Raw genomic sequence first — 27,858 nt, 5'->3', positions numbered from 1 at the left:
GATGACAGCACACCTAGCTCCCACTTACCATAGCTCTGCATTCTCTTCAAATTTCTGGATAATTCACTATTTACAATATGGTCTCTACTAAGTTATTTCACACACTCCAAGAGATACAGTTTTACATGTGTTCTCAAAAACCCAGGCAAGAAATATGCCTGCCCATGGGATAGGCTAGCAAACAGGTGAGACATCTGCTATCAGCTTCACCCAAGAGGAATGTCATCTGCAGCTGGCTGAGGACAGCTGGGAGGTAACAGGCCCAGGAGCATTCGTTCTTAGCAAACCAAATGAGATGCTCAGCCCTAAAATACCACTTTCATTCATCAAGATAATCCTCATATTGACAATGCTAAATAAAGTGGAAAAATAAAACAGGCCACACCATCAAAAGGTTAATTTAGCAGAAAAGTGAGTTTAATATTATCTGTTATCAAAATTAAGACCCGTGTGTAGACATATTCATCAAAAAAAAAAAATCAGCAACTTGGCAGGGCTTTATTAACACTAGCACAAACACAACATCAACACGTGAACTACTCACATCTGTGGGTGTACAGATGGAGAATGAAGGTACAGAAATGATATCCTAAATGCACTTCTGGATAGTGGGGATGGTATTCACAGAAAAAGCCCTCCACTGAAATTTTTGCTCTTTTTTCTGGACATTTATTCAGGAGCCCTGAAAACCTTTGGCATGAACAGATGCCAGGCCACCACAGGTGGAGAGCGTGGGGACAGCTATGGAGGGTACAGGGCTGTCCCTCCACTGTGGAACCCAAAGGCCAGCATCCCACACAACCCCTGAGAACACAAATCTGCCTCTGCTTGGATAGTTACCACCTTATGTTGGGCTTCCCATCCTTCCATGCCACCCTTCTCTCCCCACAAAATAATCTTAAGAATAAAGACACCTAAGCCAGCAGCAGAACAGAGTCAGTAACAAGAATAAGATCCCTGGGCAGCTCACCTCCTGCTCTATCCACTAAACCCTGAGCCCTGCTAAAAGTGCATGAAGTTTCACAAGCCCTACAGATTATTGTACTTAGCTTCATTTTTAAAAGAAAATGGCTTTACATGAATTTGTCTTCCCCATGACAGAACATGGTCCCTCAAAAGGTGAAATTGAAAGGTGAGGGGTGCCACTCTGGGCCTGCACATCCTCGGAGTTGCAGCTGTTCCCACCACAACCCTTAGGGCTGATGGATATACAGAACAGAACTGGATCTATAGTTCTTCCTGGACCAGGTATGGTGGCCAACAGCAGCAACATCTAGCACATGTGGCAAGGAGAGCTGCTGCACTGGCTAAACTGACTGGAGGCTGAGTCTGCAGATGAAGGGAGACCTGAAGGACCCCAGGTACAGGTAACCATTGTGCTCATGCACCTCACTGATGTAGGGGGCTACCAGCCCGTCAGGATCGTGAAGGCTTCTCCGGAAGGCACCACTGTCACTGAGTTCTAGGACGAGGCTATACCGTGGCACAGCCTTCACCACCGTGTCCTGACTGAACAGCTAGAAGAGAGACACAATAAAGGAGAGCTTACCTTCTGAACAGAAGAATGCTGGAAGCAGAATCATTAGACAACCTTCTCCATCTAGGAATGGTCTGGCTAAAGCCATGCCCTTCCCCCCAACCCAATGCAGATCAGGCTAAGGAGGTCAAGCCAGAAAGCAGACAGCCATACAAGCATACCTTTGGAAGACACAGCTGAACAAAGAATGATGCAAATCATATCCTAAGAGGTCACCTCACTGGAGCCAAGGCTAGGGAGAGTAGGAAACCATCAGATCACTAGGTCAAAACCAACCTAGCCTAACAAGAATGAACAAGTCCTCTAATTAGGTCTAAAGTATTTCAGATCTGCAAGATGCAAATGATGGGGATTTTAAGACCTACTCAGCTCTAAACAAAACCCTGGGGGGCGGGGGGGCGTTAATTCAGCAAGTCCACAGATAAGGCCACACGAGATGGCCTCTAAAACAAGCCAATTCTACCACTTTCCTCAGAGCTCAGCCTGATGATCCTGGGGCCCATCCTGCATGGAAGGCTTGGCAGAGCACTTCTGCACACAGTTATATCAGAAAGGCTTAAACTTGGAATTATGAGGCTGATGAAAAGCTCTCAACAACAACAACAACAACAACAAAAACCTCTCAACAGAGCAACCAGGCGAGAAGATATGTGGGTACTGGCAGTATGGAAGGACACCAGATAGGTAATTTAGACAAAATACTCCACCACATAAGACCAATGAGTGGAAAGCAATTGGCAGATTATAAATTAATATAGGTACTTGACTCCAAATGTCAAATGAGTCATGTTTCCAGTCACTAGAAATGTTCAAGGGTACATACAAGTTGACTGAGCTCTGGAAGGTTTGACAGCAATGGGACTAAAGGTAGATTACAGCTCAATAAATCCTGCAAAACTTCCAGCTACCCAGGAAATTCTGCTTTTCATTTCCCAGTCATATGTCTTTCTCTTTCCTCTCTTCTACAAACTTCTAAAAGATCTCACCTCTCTTTCTCAGAAACCTCTCAAGTCTTAACTTCTGTTTCTAACCATCAGTGTGCTTCGCTCCCTGCCTGGGACCTATCTCTATCCATATCTCACAGAAGCACCTCTCCTTGAACAGGCTCCATTGCTCAGGAGACAGTGTCTTACACTAAGCTGGCTACTTGGCCCTCCATTCCCTTCCCTGTCAAAGCCTTGTAATCTGCCATGGATGTGCTTCTCTAACCCTGGGCCCTGCAGCCACCTCTCCCTAGCCACTGGAATGGACCTATACCAGATTCCCCACAACCAGTGGAGCTATGCTACATGCTGTTCTCTATGTAGCAGCTGCAGTTATCTCTGTGCTACAACCTGAACAAGAGAATCAGGAAACTGCTGGTATGTCTGAGAAGGACAGGTGTGTGCCAAGGTGAGGACCACAGAGTACCAAACCAGGTCCCATAGGAGATAAAGAAATGTGCTTACAATGGAGTGAGATGGCCAGGCACAGGCTGTTAAAAGCCACAAAGGGTGAGGTGCTCACTGGGGAAAGGTTGGTATGCTATCAGTGCTCCTAAGAGGAAAGGTAGGCTAGCAACACATGGTCAGGAAAGAAGGGGTGGCTGAGCATGGAGTCCTAGAGCCTAACAAGGGCCATGTGACAAGGCGACTATTGTGCTATAGACTGATTATACTTGATGGAATTGATTAAATAAATAAAAATACAAGGTTAGGTGTGGGGCCTGTAACCCAATACTCAGGGAGTAGCAGTAGGAAGATTGATATTTTGAGGCCAGCCTGGGCTACATAATGAGATTCTATAAGAAAAAGAAGAAAGAGAGAAAGAAATCGGGATAGAAGGGGAAGGGGGGGGGGTCCATGTGGTCATAGGAAGCAGGAGAAGAAGGAAGGAGGAAGGAAGAGAGAGATGAAGGTAAATGTAGAAGGACTTATCCATGTGGTCACAGGAAAGAGAAGAAGATACATCTGATGACTATTTTCCCTATGAAGGGAACAGGGTAGAAGGCAAAGTCTCAGGGTTACACAGGAGGGCAGAGCCTCTTTTAGAGGTCTGAAACAGTCATGACAGTGTAAGCAGGGGAGGAATTAGGCAGGAAGGAGGCTCCAGAAGTCACAATGATAAGGTAACAAAAAAATGCCCCCAAACAGAAAAAAAAAACAAAAAGGAAATTTAAAAATCAAATATATATGTGTGTGCATAGATATATATTATATATTATATCTATATGTGTATATAGATATCTATATTACATATCTGTATTTTAGGATTAAGAATATGTATTACAAGTTTCATGATGTTTAGAAGTAGTCATAATACATAGTAAATATCATAAGTAGTATCAAATATAATAAGTAGAACTTTGAACTTTTAGGGCTATAAAGGTCAAATTTTATCTTGTTTTTGGAAATTAGTATGTTTGTATAGTTACCTTAAAAATCACTCTTTTAATGCCAGGTTTCTCAGACAAGAAATCCAACATGGAAAAGCCAGGGTTTGCGCGAATGGCAGACATGGCAACCCAGTACCCTCCGGAGCTGCTGGCTCTGATGTTGTCAGGAAATCCAGGCAAGTTCTCCACAAACATATCAGCCCCTCCCTTCATCAGGCCAGACACATAGACTCTGAAAAATTTACCCAAGCAGACAGTAAGCAGCAGCCCCTGGAGTTAAAGGGAAACGTTTATCTAAACACAAAACTGGTTTTGATCCAAATATATATATATATATATATATATATATATATAGCAACTACTGTAAATATGTCTATTGTAAACACAAGCACAGCTGTGGAGAAGATACCTTTGAGGGTCCAGAGGAAATGCAGGTGCATGCTTCCAGGACCCAACTGACAGGGACACGGAGCCCAGGCTGGCTAGCAAGCATTAAATCAACGTGCTCTCCCAGACTGCGGATCTCAAGAGGGCTGAGAACTCAGGGAAGAAATACATCCTTGAACTTCTCTGTCATCATTACTGCACACAAGACAGGCATCTTGTTGCATCTCCCACTCCTCTCAGCATGTTTCTTTCCCATCTCAGGCCAAGGCAAGCTATGGCAAACAACTGATGGCTCAGCTAACGCCACACATACCTACGTATCCTGGCCATGGTCAACTCTGCCACCAGGACAAAGTCTTCTTTGGGAGAAAGCTGGACCCCATTAGGGAACCGCAACTGGTCCAACAAAACTTTCACTTCCTTGGTCTCTGTATCATACTCCAGCAGGCTATGGAAGAACAAAATAGAGTCACATAGGGAAGAGGCCAGGGCCTCTCTGTGAGTTTGGAGATTTTTCCCATTTCCATACGTCCAGGTATGGCCCAGGTGACCAGGCCCAGGGATCCTCTGTTAGAACTTGTCTCAAATTAGCCAGTGGGAGTCTCTCTCCATTCACATTCATCTTCTAGAAAACCCTTTGCTCAGATCTGTCACCAATTTGAGAGTGAGGTCAGCACCAAGGAGAGCAGACACACCAACCTCCATATGGGACAACCTATAGCCCAGACCTGCCTATGAGGCTCTCCCACTCTTGTGGATGGTCTGGTGTGTGTAATTTCCTCAAGTAGGAAGGGAGAGCATTCTACTCTATCTGCCAACTCCAGAAGCAACTAAGATCCTATTCTAGAAGCTGAAGAAACATTCACACGACTCCGCAAAGCAACAAGCTCTGCTTGTCACCTGCTGGGCTGCCAACTAACAGAGAAGAAGACCTGTAATGAATACTTGCCGCCCATCATCACTGCCTTCCATTATCAAAAGCAGGTAATCCCGTCTTTGCCACTTGCTGCTGGAATCTGTAAAATAAATCTTCTTCCCATCACGGGTGATAGTAAGATCATTCACAAAGGACATTTTCTTTCCCTCAATGGGTGTCTCAGAGGATAGCAGCAGCTTCACTTCACCTGAAGTTAGAAGACAGAAAAAGATATCCTTTCATGCTAGAAGCTTGTTTCAAAATGTTTTTTAAAACTAACTTTATTGAGACAGGGGGAGAAAGATGGCGCCGAGACAATAGGGAGGCACCCCGACTCGCACCAACTGAATAGCGAGCTGGGAACTCCAACACCCAACACTCCACCAAGAACCCAGCAAAACCAGCATCCAGAAGCAGTGGAGAAACGCAGGAAAACAAAAAGGAGCAAAAAAGAAGAACCGAAAACCTACACGGAGCCGGAGATTAATCGGGGCACCCTCCCCCCACCAGCCGGCCCTGGCCCAAACAGGGTCAGGCTGGGAAAGGGGAACCCGGCGATCGGCAGACAGGTTGCCAGGAGCGCAGAATCCATATAGCGGGAGACCCCACGGACACAAAGCAGGGTGCGGACCAAGACACACCCAGCAGCGACGAGAAGTTCGGGTCCACACCGGATTCGGACAAGGGAACCCAGCGCGGCAGAAAGAGGGAACGGGGGAGCCACCACGACACTTCGCCAACCCCTGAAGGGCCAACGGCGGTGCGGGACACGCACACAAAGCAGCAAAAGTGAGTCCCCCATAATCCCTTCCCCCAACGGGAGACCCAAGCCCGACAAAGACGATATATCTCCCTCCCTCCCCCTCCCCACTCCCGTGGGAACAAAGATTCCCCAAATCAGGCGGGAAGCTCCCAGCAGGCACTGGGAAGCCAGTCTAGCAGGGGAAGGGCGGAACAGCCCCAAGCCCCCAAAGGTTCCTGAACTGGCAGAACCGGCCCCGTCCCCTTCCCAACAGGGGCCAGGGACGGCCGGCAGGGCAAGCCCCACCCGAGGCGCCTAGACCTTGCGGACTCTTACAACTAAAATCACAGGCGCTGGTGGGCAATACCAGCCCAGCAGGATCACCTGAGCCTGATCTCGTTCCCCCTCCTCGAAGCGGAGGCGAGGTCTGAGGGTGCCAAGCCACACCCGGACAGTCGATCCCACTGGGCCCCACACATACTGCTTCCCCCCCCCAACGGACTCGCGGGAGGGCGCAAGCACAACCCAACAACCCAGGGCTCGCTCTGGGAGGCAGACCCCACTTAAGTGCCTGTTGTAGGGGACTCACAGTGCACAGGAGGGCGGGGCCCCGGCGAAAGCGCCCGCTCTGATAGGCGTGCCCTGCACTGGTGGGCGGGGCCACAGCGACAGCACCTGCTGACGCAGACACACCTACACAGAAGGGAGGGAAGAACTACACAGACTTCCAGATGCGCAAATCACAAAGAAACATAACTCAGTTCATCAAAGGACAAGCCAACTCGCCAGCTCCAAAAAGCAGCACGACTGGAGAGGAGATGGAGAATAAAAAAGCAAATGAGGACATGTTAACAGGAATGATCGAAACCGTCAGAAATGAAATCAGAAAACAATTCCAGGAGTTTAGAGCGGAAATCTGGAAGGACACCCAGGAAGCCAAGAAAGAAATGGAAGCAAAACTGGATACAATGCAAGCCTCGTTTAAAGAAATGGAAGCAAAAATGGATACAATGCAAGCCGCCTTTAAAGAAAATCTCCACACCCTGAGAATTGAAATGCATGAAAAAATAGATTTAAAATACAACTCTTTAAAGGAAGAAATTTCCACGATCAGAGCTGATATGACAACCATGAATAGCTCTCTGACATCCATAAACTCCGCAATTGAAACCATAACACAAAGAGTGGACCATATGGAATCCAGAATCTCTCGCCTGGACGATGAAGCAGCTGACAACAACCAGAAAATGACCACACTCCAAGAAAAGGTGAAGCTTCAGGGAAGATTACTCCAGGAACTAATGGACAAAGACAAGAGATATAATCTGCGTATAATTGGAATAGAAGAAGGAGCCGAATATCAGAGCAGAGGGCTTAATCATGTTCTCAATAAAGTTATTGCAGAAAACTTCCCCAATCTCACAGGGGACCCCATCCAGGTAACCGAAGCCTATAGGACACCTGGCAGGCCAGACCCCAGGAAAACCACCCCAAGGCACATAATATTCAAGACTACAGACCTCAAGATTAAAGAGCAAATTCTGAATTCAGCCAAAGCGAAGAAGGAAACTTTTTTCAATGGGAAGAGGATTCGAATAACATCCGACTTATCCACACAAACTTACCAAGCTCGAAGTGAGTGGAAGAACACCATCCAAGTACTTCAGAATAACAATTTACAACCTCGGATCAAATATCCAGCGAAACTGGAGTTCACATTCGAAGGGAGAACCAGATCTTTCCACACCAAAGAGGAGCTAAAGGAGTATGTGAATAAAAAACCAGCCCTACAGCGAATATTAAGAGGGGAAGCCCACCCAACAGAGATCGTAAAAGACACACAGACAGATTCAGAAAGAAACTTCAATAGCCAAAGTCCAGCAGAAACACAAGCTCACTAAAGACAAGAAGAAAAAAAAAAAACAACAGGAAAAAACAGCCCAACAAGAAAATGGAAGGAGAAAAAACACCCTTATCCTTGATCTCTTTAAATATAAATGGCTTAAACTCCCCGATCAAGAGGAGCAGACTGGCAGAATGGATCCGCAAGCAAAAAGTTGACATCTGTTGTCTACAAGAGACCCACCTTACAGCAAGGGACAAAAACAGGCTTCGAATGAAAGGATGGAGCAAGATCTACCAAGCAAATGCACCCACCAAAACGGCAGGTGTAGCCATCCTGATCTCAGACAAGCTGGATTTCTCTTTAAAGTCCACTCAAAAAGACAAAGAAGGACACTACATATTGATACAAGGAAAAATCCAGAATCAAGACATCACGGTGATAAATGTATACTCACCGAACAAAAGAGGCCCGACATATGTCAAGCAAATTATCACAGAATTACAGAGCAAGATAGATGCAAACACAATCATAGTGGGTGACTTTAATACTCCTCTCTCTCCAAGAGACAGATCCAACACCCAGAGGATTAGTAAGGGAGCTGAGGACCTAAATAACACCATTGCCCAAATGGATCTAACAGACCTATATAGAACCTTCCACCCTACAGAGACCCAATACACCTTCTTTTCAGCAGCCCATGGATCATATTCCAAAATAGACCACGTCATAGCCCACACAAAGAACCTCAGCAAATACAAAAGAATTGACATCATCCCATGTATTATATCTGATCACAGTGGATTAAAGGTAACCCTCAACAACAAAGGATACCACAGAGCCTATACACACTCTTGGAGGCTAAACCCCACGCTGCTATCCAACACTTGGGCCACAGATCAAATTAAAGATGAAATCAACGAATTCATAAGCCACAATGACAAAGAAAACACATCACAAAGAAACCTATGGGACACAGCTAAGGCAGTACTGAGGGGCAAGATCATTGCACTCAGTACCCACATTAAAAGAATGGAAGCAGAGCAGGTGAATACCCTCACGATGAAACTAAAACAACTGGAGAAACAAGAAATGACAGAATCTAAAACGACTAGGAGGGGAGAGATTACAAAGATTAAAGAAGAGATAAATCTGATTGAAAATAGAAAGACCATTCAACAAATAAATAAGACTAAAAGCTGGTTCTTTGAGAAAATAAACAAAATTGACAGACCCCTTGCAAGACTCACAAAAAAAAGAAGAGAAGAGACTCATATACGTAAAATCAGGGACTCCACAGGAAAAATTACAACAAATACACACGATATTCAAACAATCATAAGGAGCTATTTCCAAAACCTCTACTCAACAAAAAACAATAATTTTACAGAAATGGATCAATTCTTAGAGAAGTACAAACTGCCCAAACTGAACCAAGAAGAAATAAATCAACTAAATAAACCAATAACTTACGGTGAGATACAGGAGGTAATCAAGAACCTCCCTACTAAGAAAAGCCCAGGCCCAGATGGATTCACCAATGAATTCTACAAAACCTTTAGTGAGGAGCTAATTCCAATACTCCTCAAACTCTTCCGCGAAATAGAAACGGAGGGAAAAATCCCGAACTCATTCTACGAAGCTAATATCATACTCATCCCCAAACCAGGCAAAGATCCAACAAAAAAAGAGAACTACAGACCAATATCACTAATGAACACAGATGCAAAGCTCCTCAATAAAATATTAGCTAACAGGATCCAGAAAGTGATCAAGAATATCATACATCATGACCAAGTAGGCTTCATCCCTCAGTCACAAGGATGGTTCAACATCCGTAAATCAATCAATGTAATTCACCACATAAACAGAACTAAAATCAAGAATCACATTGTTATCTCAGTCGATGCCCAAAAAGCCTTTGACAAAATACAACATCCATACCTATTAAAAGCTTTGGAGAGAACAGGAATAGATGGAACATTCCTCAAAACAATAAAAGCCATATACAACAGACCAACTGCTAATATCATATTAAATGGAGAGAAACTTAAATCATTCCCCCTAAACACAGGAACAAGACAAGGATGCCCACTCTCCCCACTTCTGTTCAACATAGTACTGGAATCCCTAGCCATAGCAATAAGGCAAGAGGAGGACATCAAAGGGATCCACATCGGCAAGGAAGAAATCAAGTTATCCCTATTCGCAGACGACATGATCTTATATCTCAAGGACCCAAAAAACTCAGTACCCAAACTCCTACATCTAATAAACCAATTTGGCAAAGTAGCAGGATACAAAATCAATCCACAAAAGTCAGCAGCTTTTCTGTACACCAGCAATAGACAAACAGAAAAGGAAATTATGGAAACGATTCCATTTACAGTAGCCAAAAAAAGAATAAAGTACCTAGGGATCAACTTAACCAAGGACGTGACGGACCTATTCAATGAAAACTACAAAAATCTAATAAGGGAAATCAAAGAAGACACAAGGAGATGGAAAGACCTCCCATGCTCATGGGTAGGCAGAATCAATATAGTGAAAATGGCCATACTGCCCAAATTGTTATACAAATTCAATGCAATACCTATCAAAATCCCAGCCACATTCTTCACTGAAATAGAGAAACCAATCCATAAGTTCATATGGAACAGCAAAAAACCTAGAATAGCCAAAGCAATTCTAGGCAAAAAACATAGTGCAGGAGGTATCACCATACCAGACTTCAAGCTCTACTACAAGGCCATCATAACAAAAACAGCATGGTATTGGTATAAAAACAGATCGGAAGACCAGTGGATTAGAATTGAAGACCCAGAAATAAAACCGCACTCTTACAGCCAACTGATATTCGACAAAGGAGCTAAAGACATACAATGGAATAAACATAGCCTCTTCAACTACTGGTGCTGGGAGAACTGGGCAGCCATATGCAGAAAACTCAAAGTAGACCCAAGCCTATCACCATGCACCAAGATCAACTCAAAATGGATCAAGGACCTCAACATCAGACCTGAATCCTTGAAACTACTGAAGGACAGAGTAGGAAAGACACTAGAACTTATAGGCACAGGAAGGAACTTCCTGAATAGAGTCCCAGGCGCACAACAAATAGGGGAAAGACTCAACAAATGGGACTACTACAAATTAAAAAGTTTCTGCACAGCTAAGGTCATAGCCACCAAAATAGAAAGACAGCCAACGATATGGGAAAGGATATTTACCAGCACAGCAACAGACAAAGGCCTGATATCTGTCATCTACAGAGAACTCAAAAAACTAAGCCCCTCCAAGCCCAATAAACCTATTAGGAAATGGGCAAAAGAGCTAAAGAGAGACTTCACAAGAGAAGATATAAAAATGGCAAAGAAACACATGAGGAAATGCTCAACATCCCTGCTAGTAAAGGAAATGCAAATAAAAACAACCCTGAGATACCACCTCACCCCAGTTAGAATGGCCTATACTCTGAACTCAGGAAACAACAAATGCTGGAGGGGCTGTGGGGAAAAAGGAACCCTTCTCCATTGTTGGTGGGAGTGCAAATTAGTACAGCCACTTTGGAGAACAGTATGGAGGTTTCTCAAAAAGCTCAATATAGACCTACCCTATGACCCAGCCATACCACTCCTAGGCATCTATCCTAAACAGCAAAACCCAAGATATCAAAAGGACATTTGTACTTCCATGTTTATCGCAGCACAATTCACAATAGCCAAAATTTGGAAACAACCCAGATGCCCCTCCACAGATGAATGGATCCAAAAAATATGGTACTTATACACAATGGAATACTACATAGCGATTAGGAATGGTGAAATATTGTTATTTGCAGGGAAATGGTCAGAACTCGAACAAATAATGTTGAGTGAGACAAGCCTAGAACACAGAAAACAAAGGGGCATGATCTCCCTGATATATGACTGTTAACAAAGGGAGATGGAGAGACAGTAGAGACCAAGTCTGTGAACACTGTATATGTGCTTGATACATTGTATACTGCATATGGGTCTACCTGACCTAGACAAGGGATGGGAAAACAGGTTGTAAGATATCACAAGAAATGTACACAATGCCCTACTATGTAACTGCACCCTCTTTGCACAGCACCTTGTAAAAAAAAAAAAAAAATTTATGTTCAATTGATAATAAAAAAAAAAAAAAAAACTAACTTTATTGAAAGTAGAATCCCATCAGTAAAGACAAGGACACTTTCCTTCGCTAAGGTAACACAAAACAACACAGTAGAAAGAACATTTATTGAGTGCTAAGCTCTCTCTACATATAACCTCATTTAGATCTTCACAGCAATCTACTATCCATATCTTATCCATGAAGGAACTAGACACAGAGAGGCTTAAAAACATAATCTGTAGACAGCAAAGCCAGGTCTGCAATGCTGCAGTCAGGCCCCAACAGATGAACTCCTCCACAGCATGAATCAAGCCTGACGCTGGACGTGTGGCTACATTGGTAGAACCAAGAAGTGAAAGCAACTGGTATTGATTCAAGTTCCAGTCTTGGTTTAAAGAAAATAATAAAGGATATAACACTGGTCAAGGTAACATCATGACTAGTCAAAGGAGAAAAAGGGGGAAGCTGAAGAAAGGGAAAACAAAGAGATAAATTTTAAAAAAAAACACAGAAAGATGTAGAAAGATATAAAGAAAATAGAAATAAAAAGAGGAGGTCTAACATCCTGAAACAAGCCCTTTCAAGACTTTGTTGATAAAATACAAATGCAAAGGAAGTGAGGGCATGGACCAAATGCATTCACAGGCAGGGAGCTCTCTGGTGGCTAATACTGGCATTTGTAGGCACTGCTTTCAGTACTATTCCCTTACTTAAAAAATTATGTTCTAGAAACTGTATATAACAAATGCTATTAAATCTACTTATGCATATATGTACATACAGCAAATCCTTTAAACATAAAAGGTCTGAAATAATCAGAGAAAACACATTATTGTCACATACGTTTCCTGGGATTTACTTCAAACAGTCCCTTATATGCATCAGCCACAAAAAGAGTTCCATTGGGCCCTGCCCGGATGCCCAGGGGTCTCCCACACGCAGGTTCATCATCCCGGGTTTCTAGGAAGACAAACACAGACAGGAATCAGAGGTAGCTCCAAGATTCCACCTGTTCCTTCCTCCATCCAATTATTTCATGCATCCCCATACAGAACAAAAAAAGACCATGACATTAGAACTGAGTCTGCCCCTGTAGGGGCTCACTACAGAGTGCTCAGTGTAGGTACTTATTGCAGGTGTTCACTAAGTGGTGCTGACTGCAGGTGCTATTAAGAGTTCTCACTGAAGGTGCTCAACAAGGCACTTACTGAAACAGCTGAGTGCTCATTCACAATAAGCCCTGCTAAGTACTATTGTGGGTATCCATAAATGAAGGGTACTCACTATGGGGCTTGTTTTAGGCTCTTTCTGTGGGATGTTCTTGTGGGAAAGGGGCAGGTTAAAGAGCCAAATACAAAGCACGATTATATCACATAAAACTGTATGGATGTCCATAAAGAAAAAATGCTGAAGTTATTCATTAAGATGTCAATTATATCTGACAAATCTCCAGCATGGTTTTACTTATCAGGTCTTTGTATATTTGTGCTGCTTCCATTTCACAGTGAAAATGCATGATTTTATTAAACTATTCTAGCTATTAATAATGATAATTCAAGCGGTGTGCCAGTGGTTTACAGTTATAAATCCTAGCTACTCAGGAGACTGAAATCTGAGGATCATGCTTTGAAGCCAATCAGAGCAGGAAAAGCCCAAGAGACTTGTACCTCCAATTATACACCAAAAAGACAAGTAGAGCTGTGGTTCAAGTGGTAAAATACTAGCTTTGAGTGAAAAAGCTAAGGGACAACACACAAGGTCTGAGTTCAAGACCCAGTACTGGCACCAGAAAAAAAAAAAAAAAAGATAATTAGGACTTGGAATGTGGTTCTGTAATAAAGTGGTTGCCTGGTGTGCACAAGGCCCTAGATTTAATGTCTAGAACTACAAATTAAGTTAAAAATAAAGGTAACAACTATTAAGTCTGTGGAGTACTTTTCTTTGGGCGGGGAGGGGGAGGGTGCCAGTTCAAGTTCAGGAGCTTGAACTCAGAGACTGGCGCTGTCCCTGACCTTCTCTGCTCAAAGCTAGTGCTCTACCATTTGAGCCAACTCCACTTCCAGCTTTCTGGTAGTTAATGGAAATAGGTCTCACAGACTTTTCTGCCTAGGCTGGTTTTGAAATATGATCTTCAGATCTCAGGCTCCTAAGTAGCTAGGATTCCAGGCATGACCCACTGGTATCTGGCTAGGAGTACAGATTTTTAAACAGTGAGATTCTTCTACTGTAAGGTACTTCAAGGGAAAAACAGTTCCAGAACAAAGCACCTTCAAAATGATTTGTTACCAACTTACTGCATGGTCCTGAACCAAATCGGGCGATGACCTCTACTTCCCCATTTTCAAGTTTTACAACCCGGCCATCTGCTGTACCAGTAAACATCACATCTGTTTAAGAAAGCAAAAAGGAAAAAGATTACACATACCACCTTCTTCTACAAAGCACGTAGTTTGGTTATTTTTCATCTCCAGAGAGAAAATGGCAGTTCTAAGGATGAAGGAAAAGTGATATCCAGGATTTTTAAAAATCCTTGAAACTTAGCAGTGACAAAAGTGTCACTGGGCCTAGGGAACTAGCATGTGGCTCTGAACCTGACTCTGGCACAAGGGTGCAGCAGACATAGCAAGCAATAAGAATTCTAGGGCTGTTCTCCAGCCCTAGGATGCTCAGGCTGACACTCAATGCTAGGACATGAGTTTCCATTCACCTCACAGCACTGTCTGCTGCTGACTCCCATTTCCTCTTACTAAAGGGAAAAAGTGTTAAATTTACATGGAGAAGAAAATAACTCAAAAGAATGAATTCAAGCCAGCTGCCAATGGCTACGCCGGTAATCTTAGCAACACAGAAGGCTGAGAGCAGAAGATCATGTTTCGAAGCCAGGCCAGGCAAGAAAGTCCATGAGACTCTTTTCTCCAATTAATCACCAAAAAGCCAAAGTGGAACCATGTCAAGTAGTAAAACGCTAGCCTTGAGGAAAAACTACTCAGGGACAGAGCCCAGGCCCTAAGTTCAGGCCTCAGGACCAGCACAAAATCAAATAATGAATTCAGAGGACTTACAACTCCCAACTTCAGGACTCAATAATCCACAGTAATCTAGACAATCTCTTACTAGCTAAAAGACAGACATACGCAAAGGTCAAAAGAACACAACAGGGCTGGGGATATAGCCTAGTGGCAAGAGTGCCTGCCTCGGATACACGAGGCCCTAGGTTCGATTCCCCAGCACCACATATACAGAAAACGGCCAGAAGCGGCGCTGTGACTCAAGTGGCAGAGTGCTAGCCTTGAGCGGGAAGAAGCCAGGGACAGTGCTCAGGCCCTGAGTCCAAGGCCCAGGACTGGCCAAAAAAAAAAAAAAGAACACAACAAACAGCTCAGAAACAGACCCACATAAATGATCAACTTGTCCTTGACCCAGGAGTAAAAGCAACACAGTAGAGAAAATGTAAAGTTTCACAAGTGGTACATGCAAAAAGTGAAGTAAGACATACACTTTACACTTTTCACAAAAATGAACTCCACATTGATCATAAATCTGAATATAAAATGCAACACTAGAAGGTAAGAGGAGAAAATCAAGGTAGCCTTGGGTAAGATGATGACTTTGTAGGTACAACACCAAAGGCACGGTCCATGAAGAAATAATTAACCAGCTGGACTTCACTAAAACTTAAAACTTCAGCTTTGTGAAAAACACTGCCATGAGTATGGGAAAAAATATTTGCAAAAGACATGTCTAATAAAAGACTGTCAAACAAATATATAAAGAACATTTCAAAGTCTGCAATAACAAAATGAACAACCCAATTACCAAAATGGGCCAAGAACATGGACAGATATCTCACTGAAGATCAAAAATGCAAGCAAACATATGAAAAATGCTAACCATCATATGTCAGGAGAGAAATGCAAATTAATACAACCATGAGATATTATATACCTATGAGGAAGTCCAAAACCCAAAATGCTAACAAGAACAAATGCTGACAAGGGACAGGAACATTAGGCACTCTCATTCACAGCTAACAGGGATGCCAAGTGATGCAGTTACTTCAGAAGACAGGTTAAAACTTTTTTTTTGTAAAACTAAACTTTTTCTTACCTTATGATCATCCTTCATTCTCCATGGCATTTACCCAAGTAACTAGCATACACAAAACTTATGTGCCAATAGTTACAGCAATCTTATTCATAACTGCCAAACTTGTAACAAGCAAATGTTTCTCAATAGGTAAACAGATAATTTATGAAATATCCAGTCAATGCAGTAACATTCAGTGTTAAAAAGAAATGAGCTATAAAAACTACAAAAAGACAAAGAGTAATCTTAAATGCATATTACTAAGTGAAAGAAATCAATATGAAAAGATAACACTGCCGAAGGACAAAATTATAGCCACAATAAAAAGATCAGCTGTTGCCAAGGGTTAAAGGAGGAAGGAGAACAGAGGATTTGTAGGGAAGTAAACCTATCTTGTATGACACTATAATGGTGAATGCACGTAACATCACACATTTATCTAAATCCACGGAATAAACACCACCAAGAGACACTGGGGGTTAAAATAGGTGTTAAAATAGGTTTATAGGTGTAAAATAGGTTAAAATGTGTTAAAATAGGCTCAGCAACTGGGGGTAAAAAAGGTATCCCTTCATGGGAGATGATATACATCAAGCAGGGTACATGTATGCAGAAAAGGCATGTAACAAAACTCATAATCCAACACCCCTATTTATGATTTTTTTTTATCAAGAAAACATTTTTGGTACATTTCCCCAATTTTTCTGCTCTTAAAAATGTTCTACTTAGCTGGGCACTGGTGGCTCATGTCTGTAAATCTAGATACTCAGGAGGCTGAGATCTGAGGATCACAGTTCAAAGCTAGCCCAGGCAGTAAAGTCCATGAGAGTCTTATCTCCAATTAACCACCAGAAAACCGGAAGTGGTGCTGTCACTCAAGTGGTAGAGCACTAGCCTTAAGCTGAGGAGCTCAGGGGCAGTGCCAGGCCCAGAGTTCAAGCCCCACAACTGATAAAAAAAATTTTTAAAGCTCTACTTAAAAACAAAACAAAGCACATTAGTTGGTGGTTCCTCTCCTCCAGCACTGTCAGCACCTGCCAGCTGTTCCCAGGAAAACCTTCAAATAAGGTTACAGCAGTGGGTCCCTGGAGGCCTCCCTGTAAATTTCATCCACAGAGACATAAGGAGAGAAGTCCCCATTGGGCCTAACCAAATGTCACCTGGTGTAGCCAGTGTCTTACATGGAGAAGGGGAAAAGGCAAGGTAAGCCCTGTCCTTGAGAGGTAAGGAAAGACCACTGGGCTTGCATTTCAACTTCTGTAAGTCCCAGTTTTAAACAGCAATATTTGATTTCTTTGTCAGAATTTATGAAATTAACAAAATGTCTTTTTAAATTAATATTAAGGTCTATCACAAAATACTTAAAATTCTAGAAACAAACTGACTTTATCAACCACAAACAAAGAAATAATTGCAGAAATGAGCCAGTCTTTGAGTGTGGGGTCAAACAGCAAGGGCTGGGCAAGAGAACCTGCTCAAATACAGCTGACCAGCTGAGAAACAGAGGGATCTTAGACACACAGGACCTCAGCCACTGCCCAAGTACCACACTGGACTTCAGAGTAACTAGAGGCATTCATATAAGCTGCTCAGAAATCCTTTTACCAACTAAGGTTTGCTCATCTTTTCTTCAGTTGTGTCTTTTCAATACTAAGCTTAATTCTCATTTTAACAGGCAGAAAATACCTACGAGTTCCAGGTTGCTAGAAACAAAAGCATTTGGGTCAGACCTAATTTTTGTCCTCATGCATGGGCATAGAAATACTGAGACCAGTCTTCGCTTCAGAATGAAACGGATACAAACAGAGCAAAGAAACATTCTGTCATGTATGAATTAAACATCCATGTCTGTGTCTTTAACTGTAAAACAGTTCAGGCACACAAAAAAAAAAAGTGTTCTGTAAAAAATGAACTCCAAGCCAGGCATGGTAGCATATACCCATATTCCTAGCTACTCAGGAGGTAAACATAGCAGATCACAAGTTGAAGCCATGAAACTGTCTTAAAAACAAAAAGATGAGGGACACAGACAGAGCCCTGGATTCAAGCCCTAGTATTAAAAAAGTAAAAATTGAAAATGTCCCCATGTAGAAATGGCATGCAACCTGGACTGTGAGACAGGCCGAAGGAGCCACTCATTCCCCTTGGAAGTCTGCAGCTAAGAAGCATGTCCAGGGCTCCCCCACTTGGCAGCAGCATGCCACTGCAGCTGCTCCCACAGAATCAACCCCATAAGCAATCAGGGCCTGGAAAGCACCTAAGTCACATTCCATAGTTGGGGGGTTACTTACCCCCAATATTTGCTATGGACTCTGGCCCAATGAGTTGATTTTCAAATAGCCTTTCCGCCTGCCGCAACTTCGTATTTGGTTGCAGAACACCAAGCAAGAAAGGGGGTTCTTTGAAGCTGTAAAATAATGCAATTATAGGAATTTGTATATAAAAATGTAAAGGAAATTGACTGTAACTACACAATTAAAACTGTATGGTTTTAAAAAAGTAAAGGGAAACGTTTATTGAGGATCTATTAACTGCAAAGCTCACTATTGTTTGATAAACAGCACATTAGAGTAACATCAGTAGTTGCCAGAATCATAAAAGTTAAGGAAAAAGAACAGTGCAAAGGTATCAGAGACAACCAGCACACAAAATAAATATGAATATACAGTATAAATATGGATAATACCAATACTTCAGCAGTTACCTACTGCCTGAGAGCATCTAGGGCCTGCTATGATTTTAAAGTCCAACAGGAAGAGTACTTATAGTAGTACTTGAGAGCTATTATAATATTTCATAAGCACACATTTTACTACATGGGTGAAATTAAGTCTCAAAAGATAATTCATAAAAGAATAGAGAAGATCCTTTAGGAATAATCAGGATTATCAAGAGCTAACAGAAGATGGGCATGGTGGCACATGCAAATAATCCCAATACTCAGAAGGCTGAGGCAGGAGAACCAACAGTTCAAGGCCAGTTTGGACAACATACCAAGACCTTGTCTCAAAATAGTAATTAATTAATTAACTTTAAAAAGAGCTAATAGAAGTACATAAAAATTAAATCCAAGCAGGACCCACAGGAGACTTTCAAGAGAAGAGGAAAAGCAGTGTCGTTTATCCCCTCACCTCCTACAGTAAGAAGAATTGATCTGGAAGCTCAGAAAGCCAGGTCTCAAAAGTGCTTAGAGAAAGCTTCCTGCAGCCCAGACTGTGGTCTCATGCTGCCATAGGTAAGTATCACTACATTAATTCCGGCTTTGTTATACCCATACACAGCCACCAACAGCCTCCTCACATTATCAAATGTATTCTCAAAAACCTCAACCCAATGTCACAGACCATGTGTCTAGGACATTCTTCTTATTTTCCACAAGAATAAAAGAAGGCAGCTTTGTGGGGCAGACTTCAGGCAGTCCTGCAGCCTTGAAGGTGACATTTTCTCCTCAGTAACAACACCAACCACATATTTTCTTTATGGTTAGACATGGTATTACGCTGAAGTTTTTAAAGTCTGACATGGATGAATTCACCCCATCAATATTTTCAAAGGGGACCAGATACTTCCTGAACCAGACTATACAACCCCTTGCAAGGAACACAACCTCCAGATCATCACACCAACAACAACTTTGTTCTGTACTACCATAATCACAAGCATAAAGCATTTCTACAAGTTATAATGGACTACATTTCTCATAGATCTTTACCAGTAAAAGGTAACTTGGCCAAACCAGAAGAGTAATTATAGGTTTTCTGAAAAATTGGTTACTTATCAAACTTAAACAAGGTAGTTTTATTTGGGGGTGCTTTTACCAGTTCAACACTCTCTTGATTTTTGTACTTGATTTTTGAAGGAATTACAGGGATAATTCCATGCATATATTCTAAGTAATATCTAATTCAGTATGAATTTTTATTCAAGAAATGACATATCTCTATTTCTCATAACTTACCTTTTACCCAAGTTTCCTTCCCTAGAAATGATATCAGCCTAATTAATATATCTCATCAAGCAACCCCTCCCAAAGACTGAGAAGCAGCTCACCTGAGAGGCTGGGGATCTATGGGAGATTCTAGAAGCAGCATGGCTCCAAGCAAGGGAACAGTGAGAGACACAGCCAGCATCAAGAAGGTCATTCGGAAAACTCTGCCGCTAAAGGAGCTGCCAGAAATAAAACACACAAAGACAATCAGTAGAGATTCATAGCAACAAGCTCAGCTGGCCTAAAAGACCTTTCCCCTAAAGCAAGACCACTCAACCAAGACTTTTTTGACTTTACTTCAACATTGTTTGCCAGGCCTGACCAAAATGACTTTCGGGCTTGTTTGTTTTCTGTAAGTCTTACAGTTGTATGAGATACTCTTATCAGTTATTTCCCCAGATCTTGAACCATCTGGCATAGTTTTAGAAGGCAAACTCAAGAAACTGATAAACCCAAAATGGAACAGGAGAAAAGAGTTCTGAGAATGACAGGGGTATACACTCACCTACAAATTGTGAAGACCCTGAATCCCTACTGCATGGATTCAAAGCAATGACACTCAGTGCTATGTGTCCTAAGATTTTCATGGATAAAAGAGAGGGAGTTGGGGGCAGAGGGGAATAGGGTGCTCTGTGATTGAATGCTTTCCTAGCATGAGAGGAGGAGGCCCTAGATTCTATCCTTTAGCACCTCAAGGTGTGTGGGACACACGAGTACAGAGAGATAGCCATAAAGGAGAATGTTGTTCATGAAGCAAAAGAAAGCCGAACAACAATTCTCTGAGCCTCCAATTCACTAATCACTTTACAGATGTCACTTCTAGGAATCAAAACAAACTCCCAGCTCTCCACTTGCTGAAGGAAATCTGACAGATATTCATAAATGTTATATAAATTCTACAAAATTGAAACTCCAAATCAGCATCATTCTGAAAGCCTTGATGAGATCTAAAAGCTGTCAGGAATCTTGGGTAAAGTTTTCGGACAAATGATTAGTAGTGACTGCAATGGTCTCTATCAATCCTTGCATACATTATTTCTCATCTGGCGAATAAATGAGATCACTGAGCCCCTGCTACAATATAAACCTCATAGGATCATTATCTATTTACATAAATTGTATTTTATTTACTAAACACTAGTCATTATGATTAAATTTAAAGAAAATAAAATCACAAGCTTCTTATATTTTTGCTTTCCTTCTTCACTTTTATTTTTCTGGGTTTTTTAGACAGGGTCTTGCTATATAACCCATGCTTGCCTTGAACTCTCAATGCTCCTGCCTCAGTCCTGACTGCTGTGACTTCAGAGGTGCACCACTATACCTGGCTAGAACTAGTTTTGTTATTCAAGAAAAAATTAAAATATTGACTTTTTCAAAATCAAGATTTACACTTAAAATGAAACAGACATTATTTAAGGGCAGTGTTTTGATTTCTTACAGGTCAATCTTCAGCTATTTAAGTCTGCTTCAGGTATTGTGTAAAAATGTAGAGAACTGTGCCACTCCTGACTTTCCCAACAACCAGTCAAGCAATTTCAGGCCAGTTTCTTCACTCCAAATGTGCCCGCAGGTTCCCATCATAAAAGAGGGGTGTGTAGAGAAGAGCTTCAACATCCTGCCCAGTTTCAAACATGTGTGACTTTAATAAATGGATAAAACAGAAAATGGAATTGACTTTGCTGTGTCTTCTACAGTAGGGTGAAAGGAATGACAAAGAGAATGAAGACAAAAGAGGTGGGCTAGTAGTGGTTTTTATACAGTGCCCCTTGCAGACCCTTTGGATGGCATGACTGAAGAACCTTGATGTTCTGCCAGTACCCTGAGCAGGCAGGAAATAGATTCTTCCCTGGAGCCCCCAGAATGGAACAAAACTCTCCTGACATCTTGACTGAAGCACAGTGAGCCCTGGCCAGGACTTAAAACCTACACAACTGCAAGATAATAAATTTGTACTGTTTATGCTACAAAATATATGAGATTTGTTTTATCGCATAATTTTCTCTTCCTTTTTTTTTTTTTCTTTGAGATAGAGTCTCACTATGTTGCCCATGCTGGCCTCAAACTTGTAATACCTCCTGCCTCAGCCTCTCAAAGCTGAGATTACGGACCTAAGCCACCATGCCCAGCTTCTTGAGTACAGATTTCTGAGTAAACTAGTGTCTAGTACCTGCAAGTAAAATGTTCCTGCAAGAAATACTCTATAAAATGTGGAAATACTTTGGAATCAGGCTACCGGTGAAAGATGGAAGAATTCTAAGGAACAGGGTAGAAAAAAAAAAATGTCAGTTTCCTTGAAAAAAGTCTCAGAAAGAAATGAGGAGTGGGGTAGAAAAAAACACATATTGTCTAGAAAGCATAAGGTCTTCATTTAGTCCTCAGTACCACACACAAAAAAAAAGACATTTAAAAAAGTCATTTTAGAGCACGCTTAACTCCTCATAACAAACTGTTAGCAGAAAGGTATTCAGATATAAAGGGTGCTTCTGGTGAGGATTTACGGAAATGTCAAATAGCATATTATTGGCAACATGGAAAAGAAAAAGAAAAAAGACAGAAGAAATGTATGAAGCAGATCCTCGTTATATAGTGGCAGAAAATGAAGCTGAGTCATGTCCTGCATGAAAGCCAAACTTTCACTTATAAAACAATTAAGAAACTAGACACTTAGATGAAGAGGTTCCTAAGCACAGTTGAAGGTGTGACCTGGGCTCTAGCTGCTAACTCTTCCAGAGCAGGATGACATAGGGGAACTACTTCTTTTCCTTTAACATTTCCCCTTAGCTAATGTGTGTCATTTTCCTTCCAATAGTCTTGCAAATTCTGCCCCTGACATTCTTCTCTTTGCTCATATAGGCTTCAGAATCAGTCCCCAAGCCCAGGCCAGTTAAAATGCATAACAAAACACAATTCTTGCCTCAAACTCATATGAACTTCCCTTTACCACACAGCACAGAACTCAGGGCCTTATACATGCAATGCGTATGTTTTGCCACTGAGCTATACTACCAACAACTGCATTTCACATTTTAAAAATCTTAATTTGACCAGGTGCCAGTGGCTCATACCTGTAATCCTAGTTACTCAGGAAGCTGAGAGTTGCGGTTCAAAGCAAGCCAGAACAAGAAAGTCCATGAGACTCTTTATTTCCAATTAATCACCAAAAATCCAGAAAGAGCTATGCTTCAACTGATAGAGGACCAGCCTTAAGGAAAAAGGCTAAGCAAGAGCAAAGTCCTGAGTTCAGGTCCCAGTACCAGTAAAATAAAAAATTAAAAAATCTTAATTGGATAATCTGATTCAAAGTTTATGAAATCTGGGCAACAGTTGAGTAATGGTTGCCCTTCACATAGTGGGAAAAGGTTAAATTAGGTCCAACACAAAAGGTTCAGGCAGGACTCATAGTGACAGTGCTTATAGACAGAAAAGTAGCCAAAGCCCAGGGACAACCTGTGTCCCACACATCGCTCATCCTTGTTGGAGTCTAGCAGTAACACCTATTATTGTTACAGCAGACAGCAAGATGGAGAAGGACTTACAGGCCACCTAGCCCATTGCTCCCCAAAGTAGTAGCCCCTCCATCACCTACTTCAAGACAACCTGGCAGCTTTAAGCAAGCCTGGAGACCCTGGACTGGAAGGTTCAGTGTAGGCCTGAGAGTTTCTTTTGCCATCATTTGTCCCTGATGTGCAGCTGAGTGTCACTTATGTTACTCAACTCCCTCAAAACTTCCCAACTTGAGCAGCACCCAGCACCTGCTGGAATGTTCTCTAAGTTTTAGAAAGAGTATGTTAAATCAAAACAAAATTCCTTGAGCAGCACTATTCAATAGAACCTCCTTGATCATGGAAACAGAACAGACGCTAGACCTGCATGGTTACTGAGCACTTGAAACACAGCAAGCTTGTTACATGAATGAGACAAGCATGGCCCTTGTACCCCAACCCTGGACACAACATTTATTTTTATCCAAGGTTCACTAAATTTTGGGGTGGCTCTCCTCACAGCTAGGTCCTAGAAACTCATTCAACTAAAAATCCTCCACTGATTCTCCATGTCTATCTCTAACTGCACAGCTACATTATTTAGCTTAAAGAGAGGAAACTACCTTTATCCTTACCCATGTCTATTAGCAAAGCACCACATACTCCTGACTGGTGCTGGCCACTTCTTTCCCAGGTGCAGTCTGAGATATCAACTTGTTTGCCTCAATCTCTGGTGCAGAGCCTGAAGCCATGTTCTCCCCTTGAGGACATGTGCAGCCTGAAATTTCCTAATCTCTAAGGGAAATAACACAATCACGGTGGTGCAATATGTTTTCACAGCCACCGTTCTCAAAATCCTGTGATTGCACCAGCCAAATCTCTAACTCAAGGCCTTTAAGGGCCCCTTGGTCTTGAATCATAAATTGAAGTTTTCCTGAGCAGACTTCCAAAGTGCAAAAAAGAACTAATTTTTGAGGGAATTCTTTTAACCCCAAACCACGGGGTTTGATACTCCAGCAACCATGGGTATCAATGTAATCACCGGAACTGAAGAATCAAGTCCCATCTTTTTAAGTGACTGAAACTTGAATTTGCTCATTCTTCACATGTCCTTTAAACCAGACCTCTTAAAATGATCATTTTCCCTTGAAAAAATTAAGAAATTGATTTTTAATTAAACACCAAGAGAAATAAGTTTAAAGAGGTATTTGAAGATATATACACCTAGGCAGAACTAAGAAGAAAGTTCTAGAATCCTGACTTCTCATGCCTGCCATTTCCACACTGCCTCCTTTACTCTTGTCATAAAACAGAAAAAGGGAAATCATCCTAACAAAAACGCAACCTGAACTCCATAATTATGAAAAAGCAGCTGATACATTCTTAATGCATGTACTCTTCACTCCTAAACAGTTATCTATAGCTATTAACTAGTTTCTTCCTACACAGAACTGTGTTCCAAAAGAGAAGAAATTGTTTCCCAGTGTACACTTGTCCTTTCAATAAATAATAAGCACTTAAGAAAGATGATGCCAAGTAATAATCATAAGCTTGCACGGGTATGTTACTGGTGCTTACTGATCTATGTTCCGTGCTGAATAAAAGGATTTAACAATCAAATTCCCTAGTATAGCTTAAATACAGAAATTTAAGATGTTTGGCAGAAAAATCTCATTTCCAAAGCTAGTTCTTAAAATGTTTCTTGATCATTGTCCACCTGCCAGTTCTATCCTTCTTTATTCCCTTCCCATTTTTCTTTTAACTCTATACCTCTGTAATTTTATACAAACCACCTAGTCACATAGGCCTAAATGACTTCATCAGTAGAACAGAGAAAATGCTGTCTTTGTACTGAGTCAAGCAAATTTATTAGTAGGATGTCCTTCCCACAGCTAAAATCCATTTTCCTTCTGCTATCTTAAAAATTTCATATTTCAAGGCTTCCTTTATTCCATTTAACACATCTAAAACTTATTCTAACAGTGTTAGGTTTCTAGTTCCTTCTCATTCTTTTAATTTACCTACCACACCGAAGACTTTTCTGGCTTTTGCAGACCTTCTTAAGGCAATCAAGAAGAAAATTCAACAAACTAGTAGGAATACCACAAAAGATATTAAAATTTTAAAAATACATAAGAATTGCTTACAAAATATAAGAAAAGCAGCTGTACTGTTACAATTATAAATGTAAAAAGATATGTGGTGATAAGAATTCACTATGAAAGGAACCATTACAGAAATACAGATGAGGTAGCAAAGGGAAAGATTAAAAATATAAAAGAACAATGTTCTTGTGTGAGAAATTCAAGACAATATGTATGTAAATAAACACAAATGTAAAAGGCATTCCAGAAAAAATCAGGTGGCAAAGATGACTTTGAGACAACCAATTTATCATGTCATTAAAAATCTCCACAGAGAACTTGAGAAAAAACAATTTAATTAAGTTTGCCCTTCTTCGCCTAGGCCAGGAATGTCACAGCAGCTGTCAGAGTGCTGAGACCCATCTAACAAGTGCCCTCAGGTTCCGTGTGCCCCAGGTACCTCATTTAGCACCTGAGCACACCTCAGCCACTCTCTCATCCTTCATATGAAAATGCCTGGTTTTCACAGTTTCTGCAGGCATGGCCAGTCCTTTCATGTTGGTTCTAACACAGTCATCAATCATCAGTCACAATATCCATAGTAATCAGGATAACTAACTTATCCCAGCTTGCCCAAGAAAAGTGTTTGGAAATGTGTATCTAGAGTATCCTGGGATGGCTGAACACCCACAGTCAAGATATATGGCTGCATCTTCCTGATTTTTCCACAGAATCAAGGACATAATTATACAGAAAAATCTCTCCAAATTACCTTTCCAGAACTCAAACATTCTTTTCTGCTATAGCTATGCTTTCAAATGTGTTGTCATCAGTGAACAAATATGATGTATAGTGAACAAAAATTTTCCATTCAGTATATACCACACCCTTCAGCATACTGTCAGTGAACAATAAGTATTTCTGATATTTCTATCAACCTATATATTAATCAATTCCTAATTTGAGGCTTTCTCTATGGGGCTTAAGTAGCTTAAATTCTAATTCTAGATCAAGGCTTCAGTTTTTGGCTAACTGAAACGTACCATATTTAAATTCTGACGACTGAGAAAGGCAGCGATAGCCAAAAGCTTGAGATTTATGGCATCAATAACTACAATTTGTTTCCCTATCCTTATGAGGAAAAACCTATAAAGCTGAACTCTCATAAGAACTGCCTGCAAGCCAAAGTAACAGTGGATATTTATGATCCCAGTACTGGATAGTTTCAAAGTTCGATTACTCACAAGCTCGACTTTAGCCTGGGCTACACAGTGAGACGCAGTCTCCAAAAAGGGCTGGGGGTGGAGCTCACTTGTAGGGCGCTTATCTAGTCTGTGCCATAAATAATAATAATGAATGAATAACCTCCAGTGTAGCTTCTGTTCTCAATGAACCTGGATGAGGACGGCACGCAGTGGGAAAGTGTCAAGTGCCAAACGGCAAGTGTGGCAGACAGCTCTTCGCTGTAGGTTAAGATGGGACTTTTAGCATCTTTTCGGACCTCCCTTCAGAAGAGTATGAACCGGGACGTGAAAGACGCGGGGCTCTGGACAGAGTATCGGGTAAGCCAACAAGGACAGAGCAGAAGGGTGAAGGGAGCCAAGAAAAGTCAAAGACACAACAGCTCTGGAAGCTAGGGCAGGGGTGAGAAGTAGAAAAGGACGAGTACAGAGAAGACCCAGAGGCAGGTTGGGAGCCTGCAGGCTGTACCTGTAGTCTGAAGTGCCTGACAGGTGCATCTGCTTGTTCTCCCCCCCCCCCCCCCCCCACTGTAGAACGAACCTTGCATAGGAAATAAAAAACAAGCCGGCCCTTTCCCTCAGTTTTCTTAAATTTGCTGGATATACATTGAATTCTTGGAAGGGGGCGGGTTGGGAAGAACGGGTGAGAATCTTGAAAGGGGTGACACTGATCAAGATGCACTGTATGTATTCAGCTACTGCTTCGTAAAGTGCCAATTCCTTTGTAAAACCATTTAAAAGATAATAAAATCAGTTTTTTTTTTTTTAAGCCAGCTTGGGCATCACGATGTTGTCACTGCCGTTGCCTTTCCTAAGAAAGTCGCCCCCACCACCGCGGCCCGGACTCCAGCGCCAGGGGCTGGAGGTCCTGCCTACCTGCCGTCCTTGACCTCTGGGGCCTGGCCATCGTCCGTTACAACCTGCGGCCGCAGGGGCCGGCGATGCCTCAGCCCGTCGGCCTCGCTCATTTTGAGGCCGCAACACCCACCAAACTACCCGCACTCAACCGCGCGGGCTCCGAGTCTGGAGCTGCCC

The 27,858-nt window shown here is 41.9% G+C and overlaps 1 protein-coding gene across 2 annotated transcripts; it reads right to left on the bottom strand.

Moving 5' to 3' along the window:
• Positions 1-479: 479 nt before the first annotated feature.
• Positions 480-27,858, bottom strand: LOC125353185 (adipocyte plasma membrane associated protein). 2 transcript variants are annotated; one of them, XM_048348693.1, is made up of 9 exons: positions 27,700-27,858; positions 20,076-20,192; positions 18,317-18,432; positions 14,234-14,326; positions 12,783-12,899; positions 5,248-5,422; positions 4,612-4,746; positions 3,951-4,143; positions 480-1,517 (listed from the first exon to the last, which is right to left on the bottom strand). In XM_048348693.1, the coding sequence occupies exons 1-9, from the start codon at positions 27,789-27,791 to the stop codon at positions 1,308-1,310; spliced, it is 1,248 nt and encodes a 415-aa protein (XP_048204650.1). In that variant the 5' UTR covers positions 27,792-27,858; the 3' UTR covers positions 480-1,307. The 2 variants fall into 2 exon arrangements, with proteins under 2 accessions (XP_048204650.1, XP_048204651.1); XM_048348694.1 differs by lacking the exon at positions 27,700-27,858 and adding an exon at positions 26,626-26,758.

This window comes from Perognathus longimembris, chromosome 6 (assembly GCF_023159225.1).
Source record: "Perognathus longimembris pacificus isolate PPM17 chromosome 6, ASM2315922v1, whole genome shotgun sequence".
Classification (NCBI taxonomy): domain Eukaryota; kingdom Metazoa; phylum Chordata; class Mammalia; order Rodentia; family Heteromyidae; genus Perognathus; species Perognathus longimembris.
The sequence above is the reverse complement of the archived record's forward strand: the minus strand, read 5'-3'. Positions and strand labels throughout refer to the sequence as shown.

What these genes read in the sequence shown, in the direction of transcription:
- LOC125353185 (XM_048348693.1), bottom strand. Translation starts at nt 27,791, where the DNA reads ATGAGCGAGGCCGACGGGCTGAGGCATCGCCGGCCCCTGCGGCCGCAG. An exon ending in ATAGATCCCCAGCCTCTCAG is followed by an intron (nt 18,433 to 20,075) that starts GTGAGCTGCTTC and finishes ATTATTTTACAG; the next exon opens with CTTCAAAGAACCCCCTTTCT. An exon ending in ACCATGGCCAGGATACGTAG is followed by an intron (nt 4,144 to 4,611) that starts GTATGTGTGGCG and finishes TAAATTTTTCAG; the next exon opens with AGTCTATGTGTCTGGCCTGA.